This window comes from Hypomesus nipponensis, chromosome 23 (genome assembly GCF_054491055.1).
Source record: "Hypomesus nipponensis isolate SF chromosome 23, ASM5449105v1, whole genome shotgun sequence".
In the NCBI taxonomy this organism is placed as follows: domain Eukaryota; kingdom Metazoa; phylum Chordata; class Actinopteri; order Osmeriformes; family Osmeridae; genus Hypomesus; species Hypomesus nipponensis.
The window spans coordinates 8,470,043-8,496,802 of NC_140383.1; the positions used below are offsets into that span (position 1 = coordinate 8,470,043).

The 26,760-nt window shown below is 50.3% G+C and overlaps 1 protein-coding gene across 1 annotated transcript in view; it reads right to left on the reverse strand.

Moving 5' to 3' along the window:
- Positions 1–2,514: 2,514 nt before the first annotated feature.
- Positions 2,515–26,760, reverse strand: part of slc49a4 (solute carrier family 49 member 4) — a 29,361-nt gene continuing 5,115 nt past the window's right edge. The window contains exons 3-9 of the mRNA XM_084689467.1: positions 23,484–23,752; positions 22,444–22,573; positions 19,042–19,150; positions 15,078–15,145; positions 10,860–10,987; positions 9,158–9,340; positions 2,515–4,670 (exon numbers count right to left, since the gene is read on the reverse strand). Coding sequence (XP_084545593.1) covers positions 4,555–4,670; positions 9,158–9,340; positions 10,860–10,987; positions 15,078–15,145; positions 19,042–19,150; positions 22,444–22,573; positions 23,484–23,752 — 1,003 coding nt within the window. The 3' untranslated portion in view covers positions 2,515–4,554. The remainder of the gene's footprint in view (positions 4,671–9,157; positions 9,341–10,859; positions 10,988–15,077; positions 15,146–19,041; positions 19,151–22,443; positions 22,574–23,483; positions 23,753–26,760) is intronic.

Consider the following 26,760-nt stretch of genomic DNA (forward strand, 5'->3'; position numbering starts at 1 on the left):
GCTTTGTGTTTAATTTCTATCTCGGTTTGTGTCTTTGTGTCCTTCCTCATCCCTACCCCCCTATCCCTATGAAATACACCTAATTTCCCTGTTGATGAGAAGGCGGGGAGAGAAGGATGGATAGGGAGGGAGGAGTGTTCGGTGAGGGGAGGTTAGGCTGATGTTGATGGATGCATCGAGAGAAATGGTGGGTGGCAAGGATGTTCTAGGGAAATACTTGATGCCAGGCATCTACAGGGCTGGGGCTCTGACTGGGGCATCCACTCAAACTGAGCTGATCTGGGATTCGAAGGCGGACCTGGGAGATCAAAGGCTCTGGCGTTCTGTCGGACACAGCCTTTCCGCTCGTCTGGTTAGCATAATTGCTTAAACTCAGAGGACATGCTGCTTCCGTTAGGCCACGTTGCTCTGAATTACAGCCAGCATCCTGGAGACAGAACTCAGGTTTTCTTTCCAGACCCACAGTTAGACATTCAAATGCTACAATCTATTTCTGAACAAAAAAGATACATTTTTATATTTATTTCTGAAAAAAACATGTATTGATGCCTTTTTTGAACATTATTCCTGAGTCCCGGGTCTAATTTGACCTTTTCAGCGGTCTTCTCTCTGACCCAAACGTACCATACACAATAGGTTGATAGGACCCTTTAAGAATGCCCCTTTGAGTCCCGGATACAACTCACTCCCTTCTGAAAAGTGTCAGAGATAGCTTCCTCTACACCGTAATCCATCTGTGTTGAGAACATCAGACACATTATGTTAGGATGAAATTAGAAGAGTATTTCCCTCTACATCTCCAAAATATGTTGGGTACACACCCCAGTAAACATAGAATTAGTGGCAGGCTGTCACATGCGTCTAGATTGAGCTCCCTCACCCATTATTCCTCATCAACAAGACTGCCTGTTAATATGTTGAAGATAAGCAGCAGGCTGTATGATAACATTTCTGCTAAATGATCCATTTGAAAGTGAAAGCCATTTTTCATAATCCAAGATTCAGTAAAGACTCTCATGCTCCCTTAGGGACACGGGCCCATGCTGCCAAGACAAGCTGGCTCATTCATAAAAACATCCCAATTCATGAAGAAAAAAAAACACATCATGGAAGTGTGAAGAGTAGAGGCAGAAAAGGGAAAACAAATTAAGGGGTGTCAAAATGTCACCCCGAATGACAGCTGGGCCTATTTCCACCTGAGAGCCATTCAGGAAGTCAATGACAGGAACAGCAGCCAAAAAAATAGAAGAAGAAAAAAAACTTGCGTCAAGCTGGAGAGCACAAAACAGACAGAATAGATATTGCCAAATTGCTTGTCGGTGAATGAAAACTATTGTTTTCAACATGGGCTCGTCCTCCCCCCAGAGACCTGGGAGCCTGTCACCAACAAGGAAGCGCTTTGCAGTGTCGAGCATTGACATCGAGTCACAAGAATCGTTCTGTTTACAGCCAGGAAAGGCTGCTGTCGCCGGTTGAGACACACTTAAAACAACACAGGCCAATTTCTCTTTTGTCCCTGTGAATGGTTGAAAATACATACATGACTGCTCCATCTGTGCATTCGACAGGCGAACAAGGCCCTCCGTTGCTCCTTTTCTGCCGTCAGAAACATGAAAGCAGATGTCTGTACTTTCACATCTGCATGCAGAATCGGATGTGTGCGCTTGCTCCGGTTATGGGTTCCTGGCAGTCTGCAGCTTCCTATGCAGCATACCTCGGGGTATGACGGAGCCATTCGGCGAACCCCGTGGAGAAATCTGAGGAGTTGGATTCCATTTGAGTACACCCACGGGTCTGTAATGCTGTACATGGCGTGCTGAGATGTGGACACACCCCCTCACTGAAGCGTCTCCAGACCACGAGGCGTGGCTGCGCACACGAGTCCAAAACCCTGTTCGGCGACTCTTGTCTTTAAGAGCATCTTCCATGTCGTGAGGTCGATGGCAGGCAGACGGATGGCCAGGAGAAAGGTCAGACCAACAGAGAGCAGATGGGAGGTCAGACATAACGGTTCTTAGAGAGGATCCATCAGTTCCTGTGTGTTTACCAGGGGAGAGAGACAGGGAGTCTGAGGAGAGTCCGAACCAGACGCTCCATCACAGCATGCATGCATGCAAGCCTCATAGGTCAGCTCAGCTCAGAAGAATGAGCTCATCCACAGCTGGGGGATGAGGGAGTGTATGTGTGTGTGTGTGTGTGTGTGTGTAGGGGCAAGGGACTGGAGTAAGAGAGGGGGAGGTACATTTTTGCAGAGGTTTTACACAGCGCTTCACAACCGTGAGGTCACTTGTGTTGACTTTGATTTGTTTCACGGAACAGAAAATGGGGAAATGTGACAGCTGGAAGAGAAGCAGAGGAGAAAGTGGACTATGTGGGAGTGCTGATCCGTTCTAGGAATGATGTAAGAATGTAATTGTGCTGCCAATAGCACTCTACTCTGGGAGAAAAAGCGATATATTCTTCTTCCTAGAAAATACCTTGTAGCGTTGGTTCGACGAGACGACAAGCGGTAGCAAATGTTTATATCTTTAATAAGGTGCTGAAAATGAAGTTTGACTTGACAAATTCCTGTCCACAGAGCAAGTATATATACCCCCCAAACCCAAGAAAGACTGATTAGAAACATATTACACAAATGTGTGCACAGAACAAGCCCGTTGGAATCAAACACACTAACACACACGGAAATTACATTGTCACAGTGTAAACTGGGCTGATGATCAGGTCATTAGAGTTATTAAGGCAACATGTCACAAAGTTAAAAGAACCCTTTTCTGTACAGGGGTGCACAATTAAAACCAGAGGGAAGGGAGACGAGGATAACAACATTCGACGCAGTATTTCCACAGGAAAACAATTCCCCACGTGCCCCACAGTCCTGTGCTGAGGCACAGCTGAGTGATGGAGCCACAGTGAGTCAACACGTACGTCACTCGGGTGTCGAGTCTGTACATGAGGAGTCTCAGATGAGTGACAGGTATGTGTGGGTGTGCGTGTGTTTCGTCACTCTTAAGCTGTTCCAACTGTATTCCACCTCCTCCAAACCCCCGCTTGACTGCTTCTTCCCAACTCCATGCTTGGCCTTCAAAGTGGCCGCGCGTTAAGCACAGCGCTCCCTGCTGGTGAATGATGTGCATTACAGGCCGAATAGCCTTTTGCCTTCTCCATGGCCAACTCCATGTCCATAGAGTAGATGGCATTAGTACGACAGCAGTCTTCTTCCGAGTGTCTGTGTTCGGCCCCAGCGTGGCCTGCGTTAGTGTTTTCTGATCCCTTCAATAAATATATTTAAGAACCAACACGTCTACCAGATGAAAAACGTCATATTAGAAACGGTGAAAAGCTGAATGTTCCATCTCCTGCATCTCAATATAAATATCCTTATTATCCTTATTATAATAAGCGACGACAAAAAAGGAGCACTTGGAGAACATGTAAAATGTCAGTTTGCGCTCTTCAAACCGAGACGTCAAAAGATGTCACGACTCAGGAAAACCTCTGCTACTCCCTCATTATCAACAGCTAGTAATAAAAAAAAAACGAAAGCAAATCTCTTTGCTCTATGAGATCTGGTTCGTAGAGACTCCCCACACAGAGGAGAACTCTGCAAGCCGACATTAGATGATCACATTTGACTAGGCCTATCCAATAACAGGCCTGGACACAGACAAGCACCAGCTTGGCATCCTATCAGTTTAATCCCATGGGAGAGAAGAAGACATAAAGGCTGGGGGAGTGGTTATCGGTCTTGCATAATCAGTTTTGATGGGAGGGGGGATAAAAATGCAGGAGACCACATGCCATTAAACAACAGGCAATATTAAAGGTCACCTATTCACAGTAAGCACCCACACCACCCCCACCCTCCCGCTGTCCCCACCTGCTATTCACAAACCTATAGTTACTAGTGACACTAAAAACGCTATGAGGTCCCTTTATATCTCTCAACAGCACAAAAAGGGCTGCTGATTGGCTACCGAAGTACTATCACCGCCTACTTCCTTGTTTGGAGGGTCCAGGTTTGACGCTGATCCAGAATCAGCAGTCCAGCGCTCGTCTGAACCCTAACGGTGAAAGAGAGAGCAGCTACACCTCCGAGAGGGTCTGCGGAGCGACTTCACCCCGCCTCTGAGGAGCACGGACGTCAGCCGTCAGGACGCCGATGAGAACATTAGACGTTATCACAAGATCATTTGTAAACAACTCCCTCATGTCAAGATCGGGTAAAAAAAACAAAAACGACGGCTGCATAAATGTTGTTCGCGTTATGAAAAGACAATACAATACTCAGAAGGAGAGTCCGGCAACCCTCCAATCACGAAGAGTTGACATTGACGTGACCGACGTCTAAGCTCTTCTGCTCGACTCTTGCACGACGAAGTGTACAACGCCTAACCATCGTCGTAGTCACATACACACACATAGCTACACAATACTTTCAAATAAAAACCGAATGGAGCAAAGACAGGCTGGCCTTCCTATCTTGCCACTTTTGTCTCCACCACCTCCTTTGTGCAATGTTTTTGAAGACTGGAACATCTTCTTGGGTCGACGTCAGACTGAGACGAAGACGTCCAGGTAGAGGCGGTCGTAGGACTCCCTGAAGAAGAGAATCAGCACCAGGCTGAAGACGCAGGAGCCCGTGAGACACCAGTTCAGCCACGACAGCTCTGAAGAGAGAGAAGAGGGGAAGACACCATTAAGACAAACACAAACACAGAGCCGTCTATCTCTTCCCGATGCCGAGCTGCCCTTGAACGGACAGGAGAGCGGATTTACGGTCACTCTTCCTCACTTTGTGTCCCGCTAACGGTCCCCCCCTGGCTCGAGTTTAGAATCTCCACTTTAATGTCAAAGCGAGCACGCGCTACGCCCAAGACACGCACGACACGGAACGCGCACACAAACACGATGCCCCATCGATCGCAGGCACATCACCGACAGCACCCATTTCAAAGAGACGAACATCTAACGATAAATGCTCTCCAAACGTTGTGTAGGTGTGTGTGTGTGTGTATGGAGTGGGAGGGAGACATGGAGTGGAGCTGTAGCCCGGCACCAGTAAACATATCCAGCGGAGGAGGCAGATATGGCACCCCCCAGCAGCTGCCCTGGCCCTGATAACAGGCCAGACTAAATATAGAGAATCAGGTCATAGCACGCAGAGCCCAGGGACTCCGCGACACATGCATCTTAATTCAGAGACCGGGGCAGTTCCATTTCAGCAGGCGGGCTCCCATCATGCCACTGATCAATTGCCCCCTGAAGTGAGCTCCGAATCAATGAGGGACTGGTGCACCCGGGCAGGGTCAGCTGTTTGGCCTGGTTGGGGAACACGATTTGATACGGCTGTTGGGCACAGCTCTGGGAGTGAGCTCCAACACACGGAGAACCTTCGTCTGAGGGGGCGCAGACGGAGGTGAAGGGGATGATGGGAAGGGGTGATGGAAGTGCCCGACGGGGGGTGAGTGAGAAGAGAGGGATGGAGCAGGGTGGAAGGAGGGACGAAAGGGGGCGAGGAGATAACATCATTGGGGAAAAAGTCAAAAGGGAGAGAGATGGGAGAGAGGGGGGTGAAAGGTGAGCGAGAGAGGGAGAGGACGCTGCGGTGAGAGGCAGTCTCATTAATCAGGTGTGAATGTGCTGGACAGCGGCTGGGCCGGTGCTGAGGCAGGTTAATGGACTGCTGTTTATCTGACCGCTCTTGCACTGCAGAACAACGTGCGCGTGTGTGTACGCGTGTGTGTATGAGGGAGACCGAACAGGCCAGTGGCGTCCAGTGAATGCTAATGTGGGCCCACAGGACCTCTCAGGAAATCTAATCAAGCACTTTGATAACAAAAAAAAGAAAAGAAAGAATAACAGGCGGCTCGGCTGTCGTCCAGCCCTCTCCAGGGGTCAGTGGTGGGGCCTCAACCCGCACATCTGATCCGACAGAAGGACACCAAAGAAGAAGATCTCACCCTGTCCGTCTACACAGCATGTATGTGACAAACGAAAGCCTCGGTGGACAGTTACAAGCAACAAGTATTCAGACTCGGGGGCTGTGGCACAGCAACGAGAGCTCGCTAGCTGTCAGCCAGAGAAGACACGCTCGTGCGCTCACATCCTTTCTGATTAGCATCTCCGTCTTTGGCGTTAGAGGCAACACGGTTAAACGTCGAGCCGCCCGTGTGCCCTTTTGGTCAGGTGTGCTGTGTCTGGCTCCGCTTTTTGGCTGGGCTTTATTTCCTCTGAATCTAAGTCAAAGGAGGGCTGTAATGACAAATTCATTACAGCCCCCCCCCCCCCCCTTCAGTGCCAGCTTTGTCCTGAGTACCAGAGGCCAAAAGAGACAGAACCAAGCTCACACTGAGCAGCAAGACCATAAATCACCACGAGGAACAAAAATGAAGATAACTACATCCTATTTGCCATGCATGCGAGACTTTCCTGTTGATGGAGTGAGATGGTGAGAACAGGAGTCTCCTTCATTATTCAAGATGACTGTGTGCGTGCGTGTATCTCTAATGGACTGTTCTTGATTGTAATGTCAACTGTGCACCTCTCTCATAACTCATAAAAGGTTCCCCCAAAATAAAAATGCTAAACAGAGAGTCTTATTCCCTCCGTCTGGGGAACAGAAGATTCTTGCTGCAGCGAGGGCTGACTGACACCCCCACGTCGTTCACCAAAGATCTCACTTGACAAGTCAGTCACACTTGCAGCACCTTCTCTGAGTTTGACGAGCGTGCGTTGCGTTGACGAGAAACCCACCCCCCCAAAAACAAAAAACAAAGTGAACCAGGGAACAGAAGGGAGCCAATTATTTCAACCTGGTGCATTACTTCCATATTTGGGCTTCCACGAGATGACATGAGGATGACAGCCTGTCCTCCGTCGCCTCTTCCTCCTTCCTCACCCATGCCCTCTTCCTCGTCCACCCCCTATTCACCCCTCTCTTACCCCCATAACACCCCGCCCCCCCCTGCTCCCTCCTCTCGCTCTCACCCCTCACCCACTCTCTCGTCCTCTTCCCTAATCCCTTTTTCTCAACCGATACTCCCCCTCACCCTCATCTTCCTCCCGTCCCCCACCCACCTCCTCCCTCCTCCTCCCCTCTACCAATTCCTCATCCTCTTCTTCATCCTCCTCCTCATCCTCCTCCCTAGTAGCCAGGAGCGTTACTCTGACGCAGTCGACAACTCTGCTGCTCTTTTCCTTGTTTCTAAGGCTCCCCCACCTCCCTGTGTTCAATCACCTCAACAGAGCAGAGGGAGTGTGGAGAAGCAAAAAGCTTGACACGTTTGCAGCCAGGCTGGGTCTGCAGTCTCTCTGGTGTTCAGTCAGCCGTGGCATTGAATGACACTGCCGCTTCTTAACTACCTGCTGGGAACCTGTCAGCTGTGATCCAGACAGAGAGCAAACATTTAAATTGACAAGACATCTTTTCTTTCTTCATTTGTGAACGCCGCACCTAGAAGAAGGACGCGTGCACGGCTCCGAATGAACTTAGCAGCATGTGGCCAATCGGAACTTCAAAATCGACCATAACCAGAGAAAGAAATGTTTGAGACCGGGATTGTCAATTTTGGATGTGGGAGGATGAGGGTTTGAAAAGGGAGGGCTTGAATAGAATCTGTCAGCTTTCAAGTCCACATATCTGTCCTCTATAGAAATGTTGATGATAGGGATGAATTGGGGGAAAACAATTGTACTGCTCCTCTACCATACAGCCTATCATGTCAGATCCTTGTGGAACAAGACAAAAGAGAGAGGATGAGAGAAAGAGAGAGAGCGAGGTGGGGGGAGGGAAAGAGAGAGAGAGAGAGTGAGAGAGAGAGAGAGAGAGAGAGTGAGAGAGAGATAGAGAGAGAGGGAGAGAGGGGGAGAGAGAGAGAGAGAGAGAGAGAGAGAGAGAGAGAGAGAGAGAGAGAGAGAGAGAGAGAGAGAGAGAGAGAGAGAGAGGGAGAGCATTTCCACAATCTATGTCAGCAGCCACTTATCCACTCCTCCAACATCTCATTCTGTTGAACATCTTTCTGTCCTGACAGTCGTAGAGCTTACCTGTCTGTCTGTTCTACCTGGATCTCCTGCCTGTCTACGACTACAGAGTCATTTATGATTAATCACTGACAGGCTCAAGGCTGGGAAAACTCAACACATATCACGAGTGATTAGGACGGCAGTTTCACACGTTCAAGGTCCCTATGACGACCATCCATATTCATCAGCACCTGCCTGCTGCCAGCTGTCCAGGTTGGGTGAGGACTTGTCGGTGCCTGACTGTCTGTTGGTTAGTGGACACGAAGCATCGGGGCTGGTGGCTAATCAGTCTAATCGGAAATGATCCACCCATCCCTGTCCATCCTGACTCCCATGTTCACTCCCACCCTGTCTCCCATCCCACTCAGGACCTGTGTTATTCCAGTTATTGTTCTAGAACCCACACATTTACATTTAGTCATTTAGCAGACGCTCTTATCCAGAGCGACTTACAGTAAGTACAGGGACATTCCCCCGAGGCAAGTAGGGTGAAGTGCCTTGCCCAAGGACACAACGTAATTTGGCACAGCCGGGAATCAAACTGGCGACCTTCAGATTACTAGCCCGATTCCCTAACCGCTCAGCCCCCTGACTCCCAAACAGTTATCATTGGAGCAGCAGTCAGTTCAACTTTCCTGGCCCCGGTGGCAGGCAAGAAGGAGCTCATGAATGTCAACGAGCGGTAGCATATCTGTACATTCCTATCTCTTATTTACCGAGGATGCTAAAGAGAGGGAGGATTTGGGGAGAAACCTACACAAGCATGGTTCCCCCCTTCACACTGCTTGGCTTTGTGATGTGCCTGGCCTGAGAGTGAAGGTCAATAGAGGAGGTGTGAGGCTGGGCAAACAGACTGAAGCCACGCCGGGCTACGCTAACAGGAATATTCTAACGCAGCCGTGATAGCTGTGCTCGGATGGGCTCCCAAGTCTCTGGCTTCCAACCACGCAGGGAAGACAGAGATAGGCGTCCCACCCTGCTGTGTGGACGCCGTTTCTCTATTGGGCTCCACTAGCCCGGAGAGTGAAAGATGAAACCATGGGTACATTTACAATCAAAGAAGTTCCCACATTGCTCATCTCAACTTTCAAGACATGATCAACTCTGCCTAGCCCAGCCCAGCCCAGCGTACCTGTGCAGTAGAACGTGAGGAAGAAGAGGAGCAGACCAGTGACCAGGTTGCCGAGGAAGGTCACCACTCCACAGGTGATGCCCTCGGGCACCGGGTACACAGTCTCGATGAAGAGCTCGAAGAAGATGGGCACACTGCTGTTGATGAAGATGCCCACCAGGATGCAGGAGGTGTAGAGCGTGGCTGGGAGAGAGAGAGAGAGAGAGAGAGAGAGAGAGAGAGAGAGAGAGAGAGAGAGAGACAGAGGTACAGGAGAAAGAACAAAGTTAAAAACACGCAAGAAACCACCGCACAACCCAGAAAGTTGGATTTGTAGTAAACGCCACATGCAACTCATGCGATTTCAGATGCCGGTTTTCATCAGACGAGTCTCAAAACATTAGCATGAGACCAGTATGCTAAACAGGATCTACAGAGGTCAGACAATGTGGGTCAGACAGTAGGTGGTGGATGCAGAGCAGAAGGAACCTGCTGGGTTTGCTTCCCCGCGCCGTTTCTAAGAATAACCTCCGCCAGTTCCTCTCGAGGGACCATCTGATTCCGTTTTCGACGACAAAGTCAGTCGTCACCATTTGATGCCTTATTTGGCCGTTAGCGTGAGTGCTTGTGAATGCATGTGCGTGCGTGTTTGAGTCTGCGTGGTGTGTGCGTGTCTTGGCCACAGCCTGAGGTCGACGGGGACTCTGTTGCGGCGGTGGTGGGCGGCGGTGGAGAGGATGGAGCAGTTACCGCAGAGCAGCACGGTTCTCTCAGTCTTCTTTATCACCCCAGATTGGGCCAAATCAACTTCCCATTAGGCAGCCCCTTCGTAAATCACACAGCCCCGGAGGACTCACTGGCCGGCTTATTGACTGCTTGGCCGGCTGCTTAACTGTGTTCCTGCCTGCCTGCGTTCTGATTGGCTGCGGAGACGGAGGCCGTCGTCGAAGCTTTTCTTTCGTCTGCCCCCGCACCCCCCCCCCCCCCCCCTCTAAAGACTGACATCAGGCGCTCTCCCCTGTCCCGCCCCCGGCTTTCCTCCAATTACAACAACTACCAAACGCCATCCGACTACATCTCCCATCAGCAGGAGGTCTCCGAAGAGGAGGTGCTACGACTCATAACAAAACGTGTGTTGACAGACCAGCCTCCATTTAATCACAGACCTCAAATGGACTGCACATGTAGAAGATCTACTAATCGGGACATAACCAGTGCAACATGTTGAGGAAAATCTCATTTGGGATAAGAAGGTGGCGAGGCAGTGCACTTGGCAGAGGCAGCCACAGGAAGCACACATGCCACGCTCGTGTCTGCCAGGTGGCTGGCCGATGCTGGGGCTGCACTGGCAGAGTGCGCCAGCATCTGGCAGAGGATAGATTGATGTCGCCTGGTGCCAGCGTGGGTGATAATGATGATGGATGAGAATGATAGAGCTGGTGGATATGGAGCACATATGTTGGTTGGTTTGGTCGAAGCACAAATGTTGGTTTGGTTGCGAGGCAGTTTCTGTGCTTCCCGGCGATTCCTTTTTTAATCAAACAGGAAAAGTCTGCGTCGACAGTGCACCTTACCCCTCGCTGTGAATGGACAGTCCAATGACAAGAAAACCATTGATAATTTGCCATGTATCCATATTGCCTCCTGTTCAGCAACTGAAGAGTCCCCAGGACATGCCCTTCCCTCTGGGGGGGAGGGAGGAGGAGGTGTGCTGCAGGCTTACCTGCGGTGGAGGGGAGGTGGGTGAGTCTGGTCCAGCAGGTGAGGGTGAACCAGGTGGCGGACAAGGAGGCTCCAGCCATCGTCAGGACCAGGATCAGCTTCAGCATGCCCCGGATGGAGTCTGCAAACCTGGGCCACAGGCAGCACACAGACAGGGGGAGGGGCAGTACCAAAGCGTTAGCTCGGAGAACCAAAGACCAGATAACAGCAGAGGAGGGCATGGGGTACAGGGAATTGGCTAGAGGCCCCCCCGCCCCCCCCAAAAAAGTCTAACTGAAGTGTCAGCAAACCAGAAAGTTAAATATAGATGAGGAGACTGTGTGCAGTGTCAAAAGTAAAATTAAAATAAAACCCAGGCTAAGGTCCGGGATGCGGTTAGAAGAGGCAGCTACAGCAGGCGGTGTGCACTGGGCTGTTTCTGGTTCCCCGATGGGATCAGGCTGTTGTCTTCAGACAGACACCTCGAGATGAGTCCATTCCATTCGGCTTGCCAGCAAAGCGGCAATAAACCTGATGCGTGTATGACTCTATTGGTGTAGACAAGCTCCCCAGCTGATCTGAAGCCCCATGGTGGTTTGGTGTTCCCATCAGCCCATACTGAACCATCACCCCTCACTGAGTTTACAGACATCCTCTGGGTGGGTTCTCCTGTACGCCCTGCAAGCACAAGCTCTTTGCCAAGAGACACTAATTGCTTTTGTTGTGCTCTTCTCTGACAACATGCTTGGAAGAGAGTGAGTTCAACCCGACAGTAAACTATTTGCAAAAAAGCTTCCCGGGGGAGATGTTTAATTAGTTTGACTGTTTCCACAGAGTTCAGCAACACTGTAAGGGTAGCAGAGGGCGACGCATCACAACTAACGAGAAGCTGTTAAGAGAAGGTATTTTTAGATGGAGATAGGTCAAGATAAGCAGTTATCTGTCAGTTTTGGGCTACATGATAAGATGATCCAGGATCTGTACAACTTTTACACTACACACATATGCTACACCTCATATGCATAAATGGACAGCCTGAGGTCTGCTTTACTAAGGCAACTTTTGCAGTCAACTTCTGTTAGTCAACCAAGTCTGTCAGAAAGTGATTCTGAGTCACACGCTGATATCTGGTCAGAACAACGTGCTTACAGGGATCAATTTCAGTCGTTTTCAGTGGAGGTGGCTGTTTTGGCAGTGGGCGGCCAAGCTCCGGTAGCCACCCCAGTCTGCTCTCTCTCTCTCCTCAGCCAAATCCCCTTAGAACCCCACCATCTGCCACTGGCACCCCTCTACAGCCCCAGCCCCTCCATGTGCCAGGTACTGCACCCAGCCGCTTTACCCAGCCAATACCTACTCTCTCTGGGTAGATGACCATGGCTTACTCCCTCTCCTCCACCAGTACAATTCCCTACAGAGCTCTACATTACCAGCTGTGTCACGACCGCGGACGTATTAGGGGAAGAAATAGTGAGTTAGCACCGGGCCTGGATATCGCTTTCACAGTGAAACCTGCAGATCCCATAAATCTGCTGGTGAGTCTTCGGAGGCATGATTCAAGCCTTTGTTATACCCGACTCACATGACAGGGTTGTTGTTGTGAGGTAATGTCTGAATTAAAAGCCTATCATTTATGCCTGTGTCAGATTTATTAGGCACCGAGATGGTAACGCTTAAATCTTGCAGCATCAGATTTGATTATGTGCATTGTCCTCTGCATGACTGCACAGGGTTCATTTAAGTCCTTCAATCAGATCTGATCATCATGGGGTCTCCATTAAGCCATGTGCAGAATTACTGAAGTTGTCAGGATAATAGCACTAATGATATCCCAGAACCAGGTCTTGATTGCCAAAACAAATTAGGCCATGACTGAATTACGTCACAGCAATATTTTCATTTGCTCTATTGAATTCATTCATTTATTTCCTGTCTATGGGAGGGGCTAAAACCATGCCTCTCTTACACAGACAATAAATAGATATGAACATAGATAGATAAACGTCCAATTACACGTTGAACATTCACAAACCCACCTGACCCACCTCTCACCTCCGAGTGACGGAAGGATAACGAGCAGTACTTCTAGACTGTTCTCTGCTCTAGCCTGGCCCGTCAGCCTCCCTGAAGCTCAGCCTGCTGGGCACAATTAAAAGCTGCTGTGTCGTTTGTCAGGCGTCCACGACACACGCCCCACCTAGGGAACGCCTGCCGCAAACTGACCCCACAGGGACGAGCTCTCCTCCATTCCATCGATCGACGCGTCCCGTCCCCCGCCAAAAAAACATATATATGGCAGCCAGTGTTTTGGCAAGGACAAGTGCTGTGTGAAATGTCCCTCCAGGAGTTTAAACCACTTAAAGAGGTGCCACAACACCACCTACAGCACAAACATATTTTAATAGAAGCCATTTTTATGTGTATGGGGCAAGCTGTGCTGAGACTCAGCCTTTGCCTGGGTAGTGGGGGGGGGGGGGGCGGTGTGTCATAAGACTTAGGGGCAGAGACAGGGAGGGCTTCACAGACAAGCTCATTAACACATCACCTGGAAGATTAGCCATAATGGCATCACAATGCAGCCTGGAGGTAGGTAGGTAGGTAGGGAGGGAGGGAGGGAGGGAGGGAGGGAGGGAGGGAGGGAGGGAGGGAGGGAGGGAGGGAGGGAGGGAGGGAGGGAGGGAGGGAGGGAGGGAGGGAGGGAGGGAGGGAGGGAGGGAGGGAGGGAGGGAGGGAGGGAGGGAGGGAGGGAGGGAGGGAGGGAGGGAGGGAGGGAGGGAGGGTAACAAAAGAGGAGCCAGGGCCTCTGTTGAATCCCCAACACATCATCACCACCCATCAAACCAGCCCAAGCAGGTCACTGCCAGCCCCTAACAGCCACACAAGAGAGCTAATCAGAACTAATGATGTTGGTTAGCCTAATGTTGGTTAGCCTCCCTGTTGGAGCTCCGCTGGGGAGAGGGCCCTCCGCCGGGGGCAAAGTTTGCTGGCTAACTCCCCACCAGCCCTGGGGTTACAGTAAACAACCCATTAGTCTAGGTATCTGCTTCCAAACGCCGGCAGCCTATACAGAGAACTGCCTCATTGATCAACAGTGGAGAGTTATGGACTCATTCTCCTAATTACAACTTTTGGAAACATTGGGACTGTGGCTGGAAGTGCTGATTGGGCCTGGAGATAAACATATATCCGTCGGCACGCCACTAATTCCTGCTTTCTGCAGACTCCACAGTTTGGTCCCCGCGGCAACACTGTCTATCCATCAACAGGGCCGACGGAGCACTGCATTAGCATTCACTCTCCTCCCTCTTTCCCTCTCTCCCCCTGCCTCATTCCATCACAACAACAAATTTAATAAATTAGCAGAGAGGAGATGAGGTAAGGGATTTCAGTCACCTGCCCCACCCCCACCACCCCTGCCCACTCCACAGGGGAAAAGAACTCGGTTCTGCCGTCCTTTAAACAATTCCAAGGGTTGTATTTTTCCAGTATTAATATCACTAGGTCGGGGTAGGGCTATACAAAGTGTGATCGGGGCTGTTTATTACAAGACATGCGTAGCACCTGTTTTCGAGTTGCTAATCTTTTTGGCCAAGACCACGAAGGCCAGGCCAAAGCTATTACCCAAGGCACAGACGGCATATTATTCCATGCATATTTAATCAAAAAACATAGGACGAGACTGCAGAGTTTCACAGTAAAAGCTACACCTAATTTGACGGCCGACCAAGCCTAAGGAGCCCGCTTAACAGTAATTTATGAAGGAGACCATTAAAGTGACAGACTCTTCCACTCCACTGGACTCTGCTGGACAGCGGTGGTTCTTAGTGTGTCCGGCCTGGCCGTCCTGGAGCCTGGTTCTGTCTGGGAAGGCCCGACACAGAGCCCCTCGTACAGGGCGAAGGCGCTGGCTAGCATAGCTCCCTCAACCTGGCGTCCAGAGTGCTGGGAGTAAATGGAGAGCAAACAACACGGAAATAGTCTCAAGAGTGTTAAATTCTGTGTCTCATAGATCCCTGAGAATGGAACTGTAGCCCGCGGAAACAAAAGACGTTATGGAGAGACGACAGCGTCGTTGTGTTTTGGCCGTCAACGGGCCTCTGAGAAGGAGAGGAAGTTGGCATCTCACTAAGCACCGGGGATTGTCCTTGGGAAACAGGCACAGCCAGAGAACTGGCACGTCGCTATAGCCTGGAGGAGTCAGTCACAAGACGGAGGAACACAGACGTAGTTTCGTGTTGTTTACCTGGCCACGGCAACTCCAAACACACAGCCGCCGAGCGTGGACCAGAACCCAATCCAACCAGCATCCACCTGAGAGGCAGAGACAGGAGGGGAGAGGGGGGTTGTGAGGGTGAGAGAAAGAGAGAGAAGACAGAGAAAGAATGATTCTTGGTTCAGTATTCCGTACACGGTTCGGAGCAGGCAGTGAGTGTCTGAAGTCTGGCGAAACCTGTCAATCAACAAGACGGTAAATTGTAGGGCAGAATTCAGTTGGTGGTGTGAGACAATGGAACTGGCTGGTGTGTGTGTGTGTGTGTGGCCGCAGACATGTTTTGTCCGTCTCTGTGTGTGTGGGTTTAGCACACGGGCACAGACGAGGATGTGGACGTGTGTGTCGACGGGGAGTAAATGCGACGATTTATCACAGGCGCCCACACACACACACCCCCAAACCCACACACCCAAACCCACACACACACACACACAAACCCACACACACACCCAAACCTACACACACAAACCCACACACACACACACCCAAACCCACACACACGCGTGGAGCCTGACAGATGGGGGGATAGGAGTCATGACCAGGGTCTAGAGTGGCATCAGCATAGGAACAGCCTGGCAGTAGCAGCTCTATGTGTCACCCCTCCCCTCCAACCCCATCCCTCCGGGATGCGGGGATATAAAGCACCCCACCGATCACGGGCTGAGACCAGGGAGGGAACGTCTCTCTGAGTGCCAATGAAGGTGTGCCGTCATCGTCAATCTGCTGACGCCATAACTCAGATCAACCTACGACGACCGAAACTAAACAACACCTGGCCCGAATCTCAAGCGCGACGCCGCGTGGAACTCGCCAGACCTTTTTTTCTGACAGCAGCCACGTCATTGAAGGCGACACATTTTTAAGGCCGACGTTCGCGCCAATTAAGTGACGCAAAACTGTTGCAGTTATTTTGATTTCAGGAAGAGGTTGTTTTGGTTTGGAGTTCTCGGGGTGTTGGGTTGAATCATCCTTGGCGTTTAGCTACACTGCTAAACAGACAAACCGTCTTGTTGTTCTAAAGACACAACAAGAGCTTCAGGCACCATGAATAATTTGTTTCCTAAATTCACTTGTCTTTATTTTAAAACCAATAATCACAGCTGACATTTTGTGAATGAAAATTCCAGAACAAGAACAGTTACCACATAGGGACCTAACCTTCATTGATATTTTCAAGTGAACAAAAAAAAGAAAAAGGTTTAAAGTTCACAAATGACTTTTCGGTACACAAACCCCTCTCCGTAATAAAAAAAAACGTCTCTGTAATCAGAAAAATCAGAAGGCCACTCTCTCTCAAGTAGCAACCTTCTAGCTCTTTGCATTCTTAATGGCCACTCTCCATTAGCCAAGCAATTACATATGACTGATTAACACAGCATGGGACCCAGCTCCACAGCATCGCTAATCATGGCGTCATGGAGCTACGTGCTTAATCCCACTGTCTCGTCTGGAGCTGGAAGTGAGCCTCAGTTTCCCCACAGAGGCACGGGACATCAGTCACTCCCAGAAGTGCCAGCCGGTCCCAGCACCCAGGCCCATTCCTGGACCCATGCTCAGCCTTAGACCAGTCAGTCCCCGCCACATCCCTGCCCAAATCCCCAGGATCGGTTTCAACCCCGGTCCTAACCCCTCGATCCATCCTCTCTCCAGTCCCTGCCCTTGGCAACGCCACCGCTCTACAGTCAGAAAACACTCTCCCGTGACGAATCGCCATCGCCTGCTCTCTGCTCCTGTTCTTGTCAGCGCGGCCATACTTGTCTCTTATTTATGGGAGGCCCATGCCGCAGAAGGCAGGCCGGAAAGCATCCTGCCAGGGGGAGGAGAGGTCACCTCGCAGCCCCCCCCCCGCACGGCCACTACTCATCAGGAAGCTGGCCTGGCAGGCCAGTCTGCGGCTGTCATCAGGGGCCCCCGCCACTTAACAGCCGACCAGCAACACCAGAAACGACCACCGACAGCTTCTCTCCCTGAGGCGCTGTGGGAGGGATGGGGGGGGGGGGAAGAGGGAGAGAGAGAGAGAGAGAGAGAGAGAGAGAGGAGACAGAGAGACAGAGAGAGAGACAGAGAGAGAGAGAGGACATGGAAATTGTGCACCGAAGAAGGGGGGGGGAGAGATACTGTTCTGAGCACTCTGTTGATTGAAAACAGCGTCGGACGCGCAGTACAGAGGTTGATAATGTGAAGTTGGGGCGCGAGGCGGGCGCAGAGCTCCGGCCAAGGCCCGGGCGACATGGCAGGAGGGAGATTGGCAGGTGGCATTTGAGCGGAGCGCTACTGGGGGGGCTGATAGAAAGGCAGGGGAGGGGAAGGAGGTGGGGGCCTGGAGGCAGGCCTCGCTATCGATCGCCACACAACACGGAGGAGGAGGAGGACGAGGAGGAAGAGGAGGAGGAGGAAGAGGAGGAGGAGGAGGAGGGAGCAAGCAGAACACGTTGATTGGGAGAAGGCAAGCTAGCTGGGGTAAGAAAATGACAGAGGCTTCGGGATGCAACAAGAAATCAAGGCAGGACATCTTCCACGCTGACGCTTTGCACTCCTACAGACACGTCTCAACCACATCCATGGCTTATATTGTACCCTGTATGTTTTTACATATACACAGTAGGGTCCAAAGGTCTGAGGCCACATTGAACATGATATAATGAAACAGGGATTGAATGCATCCATGGTGCGGCCATGGATGCATTCATCTCCATGGCAACGACGCATTGTGCTAGTTTGTTTACATTTAGGACGTCACGGCTGTTTTGGGTGACTTCTTGTCCACAAGGAGTTTCATAAACTTTCATCTCAACCGTAATCTGTCCTTTACAGCTCAAATCCGTAGCACAACTAAAGTTTGGGCCTGCCTTGGGAACACTGTTGAAAGAAAGTTTAGACATCCATCTTTCAGACGTCCTTAGATAAAGACAACTTGGAAGAGCTACAAACAGCGTTTTGATGACAAATTAAACTGGAGGAGGAACATAAATAATTGATACGGCACCCTAGGGTTGCGACAGACGGAGGCGATTGAGGTGAATACAACAGGGCTTTGACTACCCTGGTACCTGTCTGGAGATAACCTTGAAAATACACCCTCTCATCTCTAGCTTTTAACAGAGCAGGATGCCTCTCCCCTCTCTCTCTCCTCCTCCCTGATGTTAATACTCAGATGTGAAGTGTCTACAGGACTTTGCACATCTCAGTGGGGAGAGTGGGATGCGCAGTAAGTGCCCACACAGTATCCGAGTGCTTCACATTTCTGGGGCATGTGAATAAAAGGCTGCAAACTTCCCATGACATGTTTGATTAAGCCCTTAAGTTACTGTGAGAGGAGATGGTCCATCAGAGAGAGGCAGACTGAGAGGGGAGGGGAGGGGCTTGCATGGGGTGGAGGGGGGTTTGGCTCCCTTTATACTCACAGCTGTAATTAGGGCCTTTTGGGGGGGGTCGGTTCAAAGTGTACTCACAAGGGCCTGCTACTTTGCAATTAGCCGGTCCAGAGTGTTAGGAGAGAAAACTGTTTGGAGAGAAGGATCCCATATCTGTCTCTATCTCCCTCGCCCTCTCTTTTTCCCCTCTTTCATTTCTCCCTTTCCCTCTCCCAACAGTGGCTTGATTATAAGTCAACAGCCGGGAAAAATGACATAGTGTGTGTGTTTGCCTCTGCCATAATGAGGCCGATCACAGGCCTTTTTGTTCAGCTGAAAGGAAGGCTTTTAGTTTGTCGTTTCGCTACAGAGGTGAAAAACAGACAAGCGTGGATGGCTTGTGAATCAAATGTAGCTTAATGGCAGAAGCTGCTAGGTCACAAACACTCTCTCGGGAGATTTGTCTTCTTGTAAAGTTTTACAACCGAGAAAGGAACATTGATTGATTCGTTTATTTAATGCACCCATTTGATTTTGTGCTGTGCGTGTACTGTGTATGTGTGTGTCGGTCTGTGTATTACCTGGTTGACTCTGGCCGGAGTGAGGATCATGTCCAGGACTCCTGACCAGCCTGCGATCACCCCAGTAGGAACACTGTAGGCCAGGGCGATCATCAGAAACCGCCAATTACTGCAGGGAGCAACACACACACACACACACAGGACAAGAAAAGTTCAATTTCAAACAGAGTGACATGCCCCGCACTGAGACTCGCCCAGCCTGTCAAGAGCGAGCACACACACACACACAAACACAAACACACACACACACAAAGAGGCGTCTTGCCGAGACAGTCTGTCGTCCTGTCACAGAGGATCTCTTCCAGGCCACCGTATGGTGACAGAGAGATAAGTGCCTGGGCAGAGATGGCACAGCGGGGCAGGGTCGCAAGCAGCAGCCCCAGGTGCCTCCGAGGTGGAAGAAAGACTAGCAGAGAAAATTGGGTAGACACTCACACTTGGGATTCTCTGATTAAAAGTCACTCAGTTGATCGTAGTGATGGATGTTGGGCTCAGGACCATTTTGGGGGATATTTGTATGGGCACACAATCCAAAACTGCTCTTCATGCATTTCAGCCCAGGGAAAACACCACTTCAGATCGTTCACTCCAGCACCCTCAGGGTACACCGACAAGAGCACTAACAACGTAGTTCCTCTTTGGCCTAATCCCGGGTTTCTCTCGAATGATCCCGGTCTGATCATTGCAGCTGTGAGTGGAGTGAACTAATCAGCAGAAAGGACAGAGAGCGCTCAGCGAGACGACCCCGCTTTATTAGCATTTATATGAGAATCTCTCCAATCACGGAGGTCTGTGTGTTGTCTAATGACACGCAAACACCCACCTTTGCTCGCCCGGGGGCTCCGCCAACATCCCGGTTTACATACAGCCGATCTGGCGTCCCTCCAATCACTGTCCACCCAATTACAATCACCCGTAACACCGGCGTTCATCACCTCCACCCAAAAACCCTGCCGAGCGGATTTAATTCCCCTCCATCACTTCACCTTTTACAGCACCATTAAATCAAAACATCAGACAGTCGGAGCCAGACAGGCACTCAAAGGATTATTTCCAGCCTTTTTTTTTTGTTCGTCTTCAAAAAAAATGTGTTTTTAACAACCTGTGTTTACTCATGCATTTGTTAGTGTTGTTAAGTCCATTGTTATGCGGGTGGTGTTATGTGCATCTCTCAGGGACATCTGAAGAATATGTAAGGCTTCTCTCTCATCCCCCTAGACAAGAAAACCACCAGGGAGAGGGGGGGGGGGGATGTTCATACACGTAAAATTGAAAGTGTGTCAACTATAAAACCTTCACATACACACACAGACTGTTTCCTTGGGTGTGGCAGTGTCCCTAAAGACACCCAGGGACACGGATCCGTGTCCAGTCAGCTGGGTCTGACCGGAGGTGCTGGACCTTGAAGGGCTAGCGGAGGACTAGCGACGGAGGAGCCTCAATGTCACTCGCTCCATCTCGCTCTTCATCTCTCATCCTCTTTCATCCCCCTATCAACCTACCTCTCTCCCTCCCTCCCTCCCTCCCCCCCCCCCTCCCTCCCTCCCTCCCTCCCTCCGGCTCATTCTTCCTCATTCTCACTCCCTTCCAACCACAATCTCTCTCCTTCTCCATCTCACTTTCCTCTATCTCACTCACTCTCTCTCACTTCCATCTTAACTCCTTTTCATTAACCTTGCCGCGGAAGCAGGAAATCAATATCCATGCACATTTTTCTGGGCCAGAGCTTATTTAGATCGCCTGGTGGGAGTAAGCAGAGGGCCTTATTTTCCACCAGGTGAAATATTTCGGGGGGGGGGGGGGGAGGCACAAAGCCAGTCGCATCATCAGCTAAGTGCCATTTGTCCTTGGTGGGTCCCACCAGAGCCACACGCATCAGAATGAGGGACCTTCTCACGCTGAATAACTGTGATCCTGGTGCCTCATCAATACTAATGCCGCTACGTTATTACTATTCCCCACTGTGGTCAGGTATACTGATAACCTTTCAAAATGTGTTGAGAGAAAGAGAGAGAGAATGGGATAAAGAGAGATAGAAAGCAATCGAGAAAGACGGAAGCAGCTCAGAGAGGGAGCGCGAGAGAGCGCGAGAGAGCGCGAGAGAGAGCGAGAGAGAGCGAGAGCGAGCAAGAGAGAGAGAGAGAGAGAGAGTACAGTGTGCTGTAATTATACCAAGCAGCAGAAGCAGATGTGAACAGCTGGGCTAACTAATCAAGCTCAAGATAATTAATGACAGTTGAAACTCCAAACTGGCTGACTGGCAACATTGGAGACACAGAAGGGTAAAAGCTGTGACAGGTTCCTGCTCAGGGCCCAAAACTTGCGACCACAAACTACGAGTCCGCTCGTGCATCCTAACCCAGACAAGAGAAACTTCCCCTCTCACTTCCTGTGTTCCCTCTGTGGAGCCGAGGCCTCTGATGCTGCGGGACTGGGATAGAGTTCACACTGGTCACAGGAAAGCTGCCTAGCAGTGGGAGTCCAGATAGCATTCCACTCCCAGCGGGCGCAACCCGGCCCGGAGGGTGTGTGTGTATTTCAGCACTATGTGAATCTGTGCAGTGTGTGCTTAACACGTGATTCAGCCAGCGCGTGCATGTGTGTGTGTCTTTGTCTGACTGACAGCAAGTTTACCAGCTTATGTCAGCTCTACTGGTATTATCCATCCCCGGGAGCTGTAAACTTCGAAGGGAGTTGGTTTCATGTGTATCAAGAAAGAGTCCGAACGGACCAGGACTCAGGCTTTCTGTCTGTGCCGGCGCCCAGTGGGCCCGGTCTCAACAAGCCGCCTGGCCAACCCCTTGAAGCTCCCTCGAATCCATGGCCGGCGAAGCCCAGCGCTGCGCTTCATCCCCGGGCCACCGACACAGCCCTCGGTCTAATCTTTCCTCCAACACCAGCAGACCGAACGCATGCCGCGGGATACCAGGAGGGGGAGAGGCGAGAGCGGAGGAGAGAGGAGAGGAGGAAAGTAGAAGAGAGGAGAAAACATTGTTGTTTCCCCATCTACACTTGACAATGTCCCCCTATGTCCCATTCCAAATGCACGAGTCGAATAAATCAGTCCGTGGAGAGGACAGAGGATGATCTATTTATTAAGCGGGGATAGCAAGTGGCATCTAATGGTCTTGGTAATTAATCTTGGGGGAGACTGATACTTCTTTGATGCCCGTTAGATAATAACCAGAACAGCTGGTGAGTGGCAGACACACCAAGGCCGCTTCATTAAGATTCCCAACGCCTCCAAAGTCAGTCCTTGACTGTGATCCAGTCCTCCCACAACTCTCCCAGACCTTCCCAAACTCACCCGACTCAAGGACAAGTATGTCGAATCCGGGTGAGCCAGTCCCATCGACACGACGACCCGGACGGACACGTGTTTTCTCGTGTGCGAGTGCGTACCTGAGGAGTCGGCAGATGCTGCTTCTGTAGCTGAGCCGCTGGCTGGCCGCAGCCACGCTGGGGGGCAGGGGGGGCCGGGAGGGGAAGTACAGCAGTACGGCGGCGAAGAGCACCGCGATGGCACCAAACTCTGCCACGGGAGAAGGACACACGTACACAGGCACACACACACACACACACAAAGAAGAGGGTTATTTCGTTAAGCAATTATTGGACTCAATCAGCATTGTAAAAAGTCAACAGCACACTTCAGAACTCAGCTCCTCTTCCCCTTCGCCCACTTCCCCACTCAGAACAGACCAGAAAACCAAGGTCATATAAGTCGTTACTGTTTGGCAAGTCAATTAAAGGTGCCACTGGCTGCTCCACCCCCCCCCCCCCCTCCCCCCGTTGCTTACTTAGCATGACTTGGCTACGTTTGACTGGAGCAACAGATCACAGCACATCTTTCTTGGAGGTGCCAGATCCCTTACGGTCAAAGCTCTTTCCAAAAAGAGCCAGCACCAGCTGTGTAATGTGTCATTGTTCCATGGTAAACACACAGTCACACACCAACCCTCTTAGAAAGGCGTGGTCTAATTATTTGGCATGCTTGTTTGATTAAATGATGCTGCAGGTATAATTGATGCTGCAGGTATAAAATAATACGGTCCTGCAATGTGGAAATTCAAGGACTCCAGTTAAGTATGGTAAATGCCACCCTTTAGTTTAATTTCCTTTAAGACAAATTTGCATGTTTTGTCGTATTTTTCTGAAAATTAATTAGAATACCCCTCAGGTTAAAGAAAGCCATATCCTCAATATGCTGTCCTGTTTTCCTGTAAAAACTTGTATTTTCTGAATCAGATAAGCAGAAAAGTCTCAAGAGTATTTTTTATTTTATTTTATATTGCTCATGAACATCCTGGGAGTATGGTATTTGCTTTAGGCAGTCACATCACCTTTACCAGATCTTATTTCCCACTGTTGACAGGATGAACATGATACAGAAATGATCTGGTATCGATTACCAGGCGGGGAGGCGGGGCTGCAGTCCGTACCTGAATACAAAACCAGCTGGATGCGGTCTCTGATGACGTTATCGGTGGGGATCACGGCTTTGGTCACCACCAGAGTGTCATTAGGGGCGGGCACAAAAAGTGGGCCGACCACAAACGATGTTGCTGCACCAAGGTAACTGACCAATGAGGCCACAGCAGTGGCAGTGGCTCTTTGGTCCGGAGCGAACCATGTAGTCGAGAGCAGGGGCCCGGCACTCATTATGGTTGGACCGGCTAAACCATTCAGCAGCTGTCCCCCATTGATCAACCTGCAGACACAAACAAATGAAAAAAATACATGATATATATTATCCATGTCAGACTTATTTGGCACAAACCAGAAACAGTTCAGTGTCTCTTGGGTCTGCTGGCTACTGTGGGGGTTGGAGAATGTTCAGCTGTTTAGGGTAAAGGATGGCATTATCCTCATGTGAGGAGCAAGGAACTGAGATCAGAGCTCCGAGTCAAAGTGAGGGCTAATGATCCGGTCCACACCATCCAAATCCTGCTCGGACCAGTTTGACGCATCCAAAGACCAGCCAAGCACAGATCAGTCTAGAACACGCAAGAACAAAGAACGTAATAACAACATAAAGAGTTCCCTGCCGCCACAAATATCAGAGCCTATCAGAGAAACCTTATCACCCACCATCTTAATCACAACATGCTTTATCTGAACTGATCCTGATTTAATTAATTAAAACATTGGCATCAGCTGTTAGCCCTATCTAGGAAAGCTACACTGCAGTCCAGGACCTTTCCCTGTCTTCCCATGCTTCAGAGCCGGCCTCTCCCCTCCCCTTGTCTCTTTCTGAGGGCAAAACACACTGCAGGGCAGGAGACAAAAAGCTGTCATTACTGGCAAGACAGATCGATGGAAGTGTCACTATTCCGCGTCTCACCCCTCAGAAGTGCCTGTTAACACTCCTCCTCCCACACATAACCCTGTGCCTCTTCCTCCCATGCCTCCATCGCCCCCTCGTTTTTCCCAAGCCCTTTTCCCTCCCGCCCTGTCAACGCAACGCTTTCCCTGCCGGTGAAACGTTTCTCTCCTGATCTGTCTCTCTCCTGATCTGTCTCTCTCCTGATCTGTCTCTCTCTGTCTCTGTCTCTCTCTCTCTCTCTCTCTCAGGGCGTCTCTCTCTCTCTTTCTCTTTCACTCTCAACTTTCTCGTCTGGGGAACAGACCAGTCTTGATCGCCAGAAAGACCCTTACGGAGATGATATTCCGACTTTCGATTCAATACTATCAGTAAAGGGGCTAAGCGTCTAGGTTAATGAGGTCCCAGGAGTCTTAGCTCCAATGGCATGTGAGCTCATCATCATCACTGACTAAGGGGATTGTAACTTGACACCATGGAGGGTATTTATAGATGAGAGACTGGTAACTGAATACAATAATTAGCAGGGATACAGAGAAACAGATCTATTTATGTTTGATCATTCAGGGGTCTTGGGAAGGCAGAGAAAGGAAGAGTGGGAGGAGAGGGAGAGAGAAGTCAGTTATACGGGAGATGATTAACTTAATGGGTATTGATGAACGCTGTCGGAGAGAATCTCAATGTGGCTGAGACTTAGCCAGCTTCCTAGAGAGATAATACAGCGAGCTCACCCTGCACCAAGCCAGGCATCACCAAGAGACTGGCAAAGTGTGAAAGCGCCGTATCACTCTGCCAGCAAGTCCAGATCCTATCTGAAGATTGTCTGACAATGGGACACAATATTCATAGCGAATGCCATTTGCATGGAGGCCTGGCTGGCACAGTCTCCCATCATCATGGCTGTGAGCAGCCAATCAGAGAGAGAGAGAGAGACAGAGAGACAGAGAGAGACAGAGTGACAGAGAGAGAGTGACAGAGAGAGAGAGAGAGAGAGAGAGAGACAGAGTGACAGAGAGAGAGAGAGAGAGAGAGAAATCTGACATGCTTTAATCAAAGAGATACTTGCATCCATCTGAATCACTGAGCAGTGCCCTGCTTTGATTGAAGAGTCTTTATAATCATGGCTATGCCTAATCAGTGGCTATTGCAGTAATAATGGCTTTGCTCTTCCAAAACAAACACACACACACACACACACACATAAACAGCAACCATTTCCACGCTTCCCTGAAAACAACAGGAAGGTGTTTCAACCTCCCAATTTCCCCTTGATACCAATAAATGAGCTCAAACCTAAAAGTAGAAGTTCACCCTCTGGAGGAGAGGATGGAAGAAAACCAACGCCTGGCGGACATGAAACGATTGTTTCCCCTCGTTCTCCATGAAACACCTCCAGGTCTGATCTCCAACAGCCTGTCAGGGGAGCCGTACGCTCTCGAAATCAGGCTAACCGCAGCCGTCCTCCCCCAGCGGACCAGTCCAGAGCAGGGGAGGGGGGGGGAATCAAAGGCAGGGTGCGTTTGATCGCTCCCTACGCTGCCCTTGAGCTCGCCACTTGTTCCTCTGACTGTGCAGCTGTGGAGCCAGTCAGTCCAAGACAGGAGCAGCAGGACCTCGCTGTTTACTCGGGGTACGGAATCGAGAGTGTAGCATCCGAAGCACTCACTCAACCCATCCACTCGCATCGTTGGCGTTTCATTACAGTGTGCAACAGGGGACGTATCGATGAAGGACCCCCAAAACGTAGCCGAGGTCAACATATCCAGCCCTCCTCTTCTGAGAACGCTGTGATGGCTTTGAGTCACTCACTCTACGAGTAGGTTCTTGCACACACAATGCAGAGAGGGACACCTGCTGGCCACTGTAGGAACAAGCTTTTTCAAACAAATACGTGGTCTATATGTTGGAGTCAGGTGGCTGAGCGGTGACGGAATCGGGCTAGTAATCAGAAGGTCGCTGGCCGTGCAAAATGACGTTGTGTCCTTGGGCAAGGCACTTCACCCTACTTGCCTCGGGGAAAAATGTCCCTGTACTTACTGTAAGTCGCTCTGGATGGAGCGTCTGCTAAATGACTAAATGTAAATGTAATGTCTACTCTGATGATGAAGCTCTTTTGTTTAACGATGGAGGTCAATAGGACCCATAAACAATGTAGCGTGTAATTGGGGTTGGTCCAATGGGTCCAAACCCAGGTGTTGTGATCTTATGACCACAGTCAGGTGCATTAACAGCTCGCTAGTTGAGTATACTGTAAACACCTGCTTGCTCAGGATCTTTAAACCTCTGAGAACAGTGTGTTTGCCACAGTGTCTGAACGACTGCTGTTGAGTCAGCCAACAAGCATCCCTGTTGTCCTACCTTATCTACCATCAAGTTTAGAATGCACATCCACAATG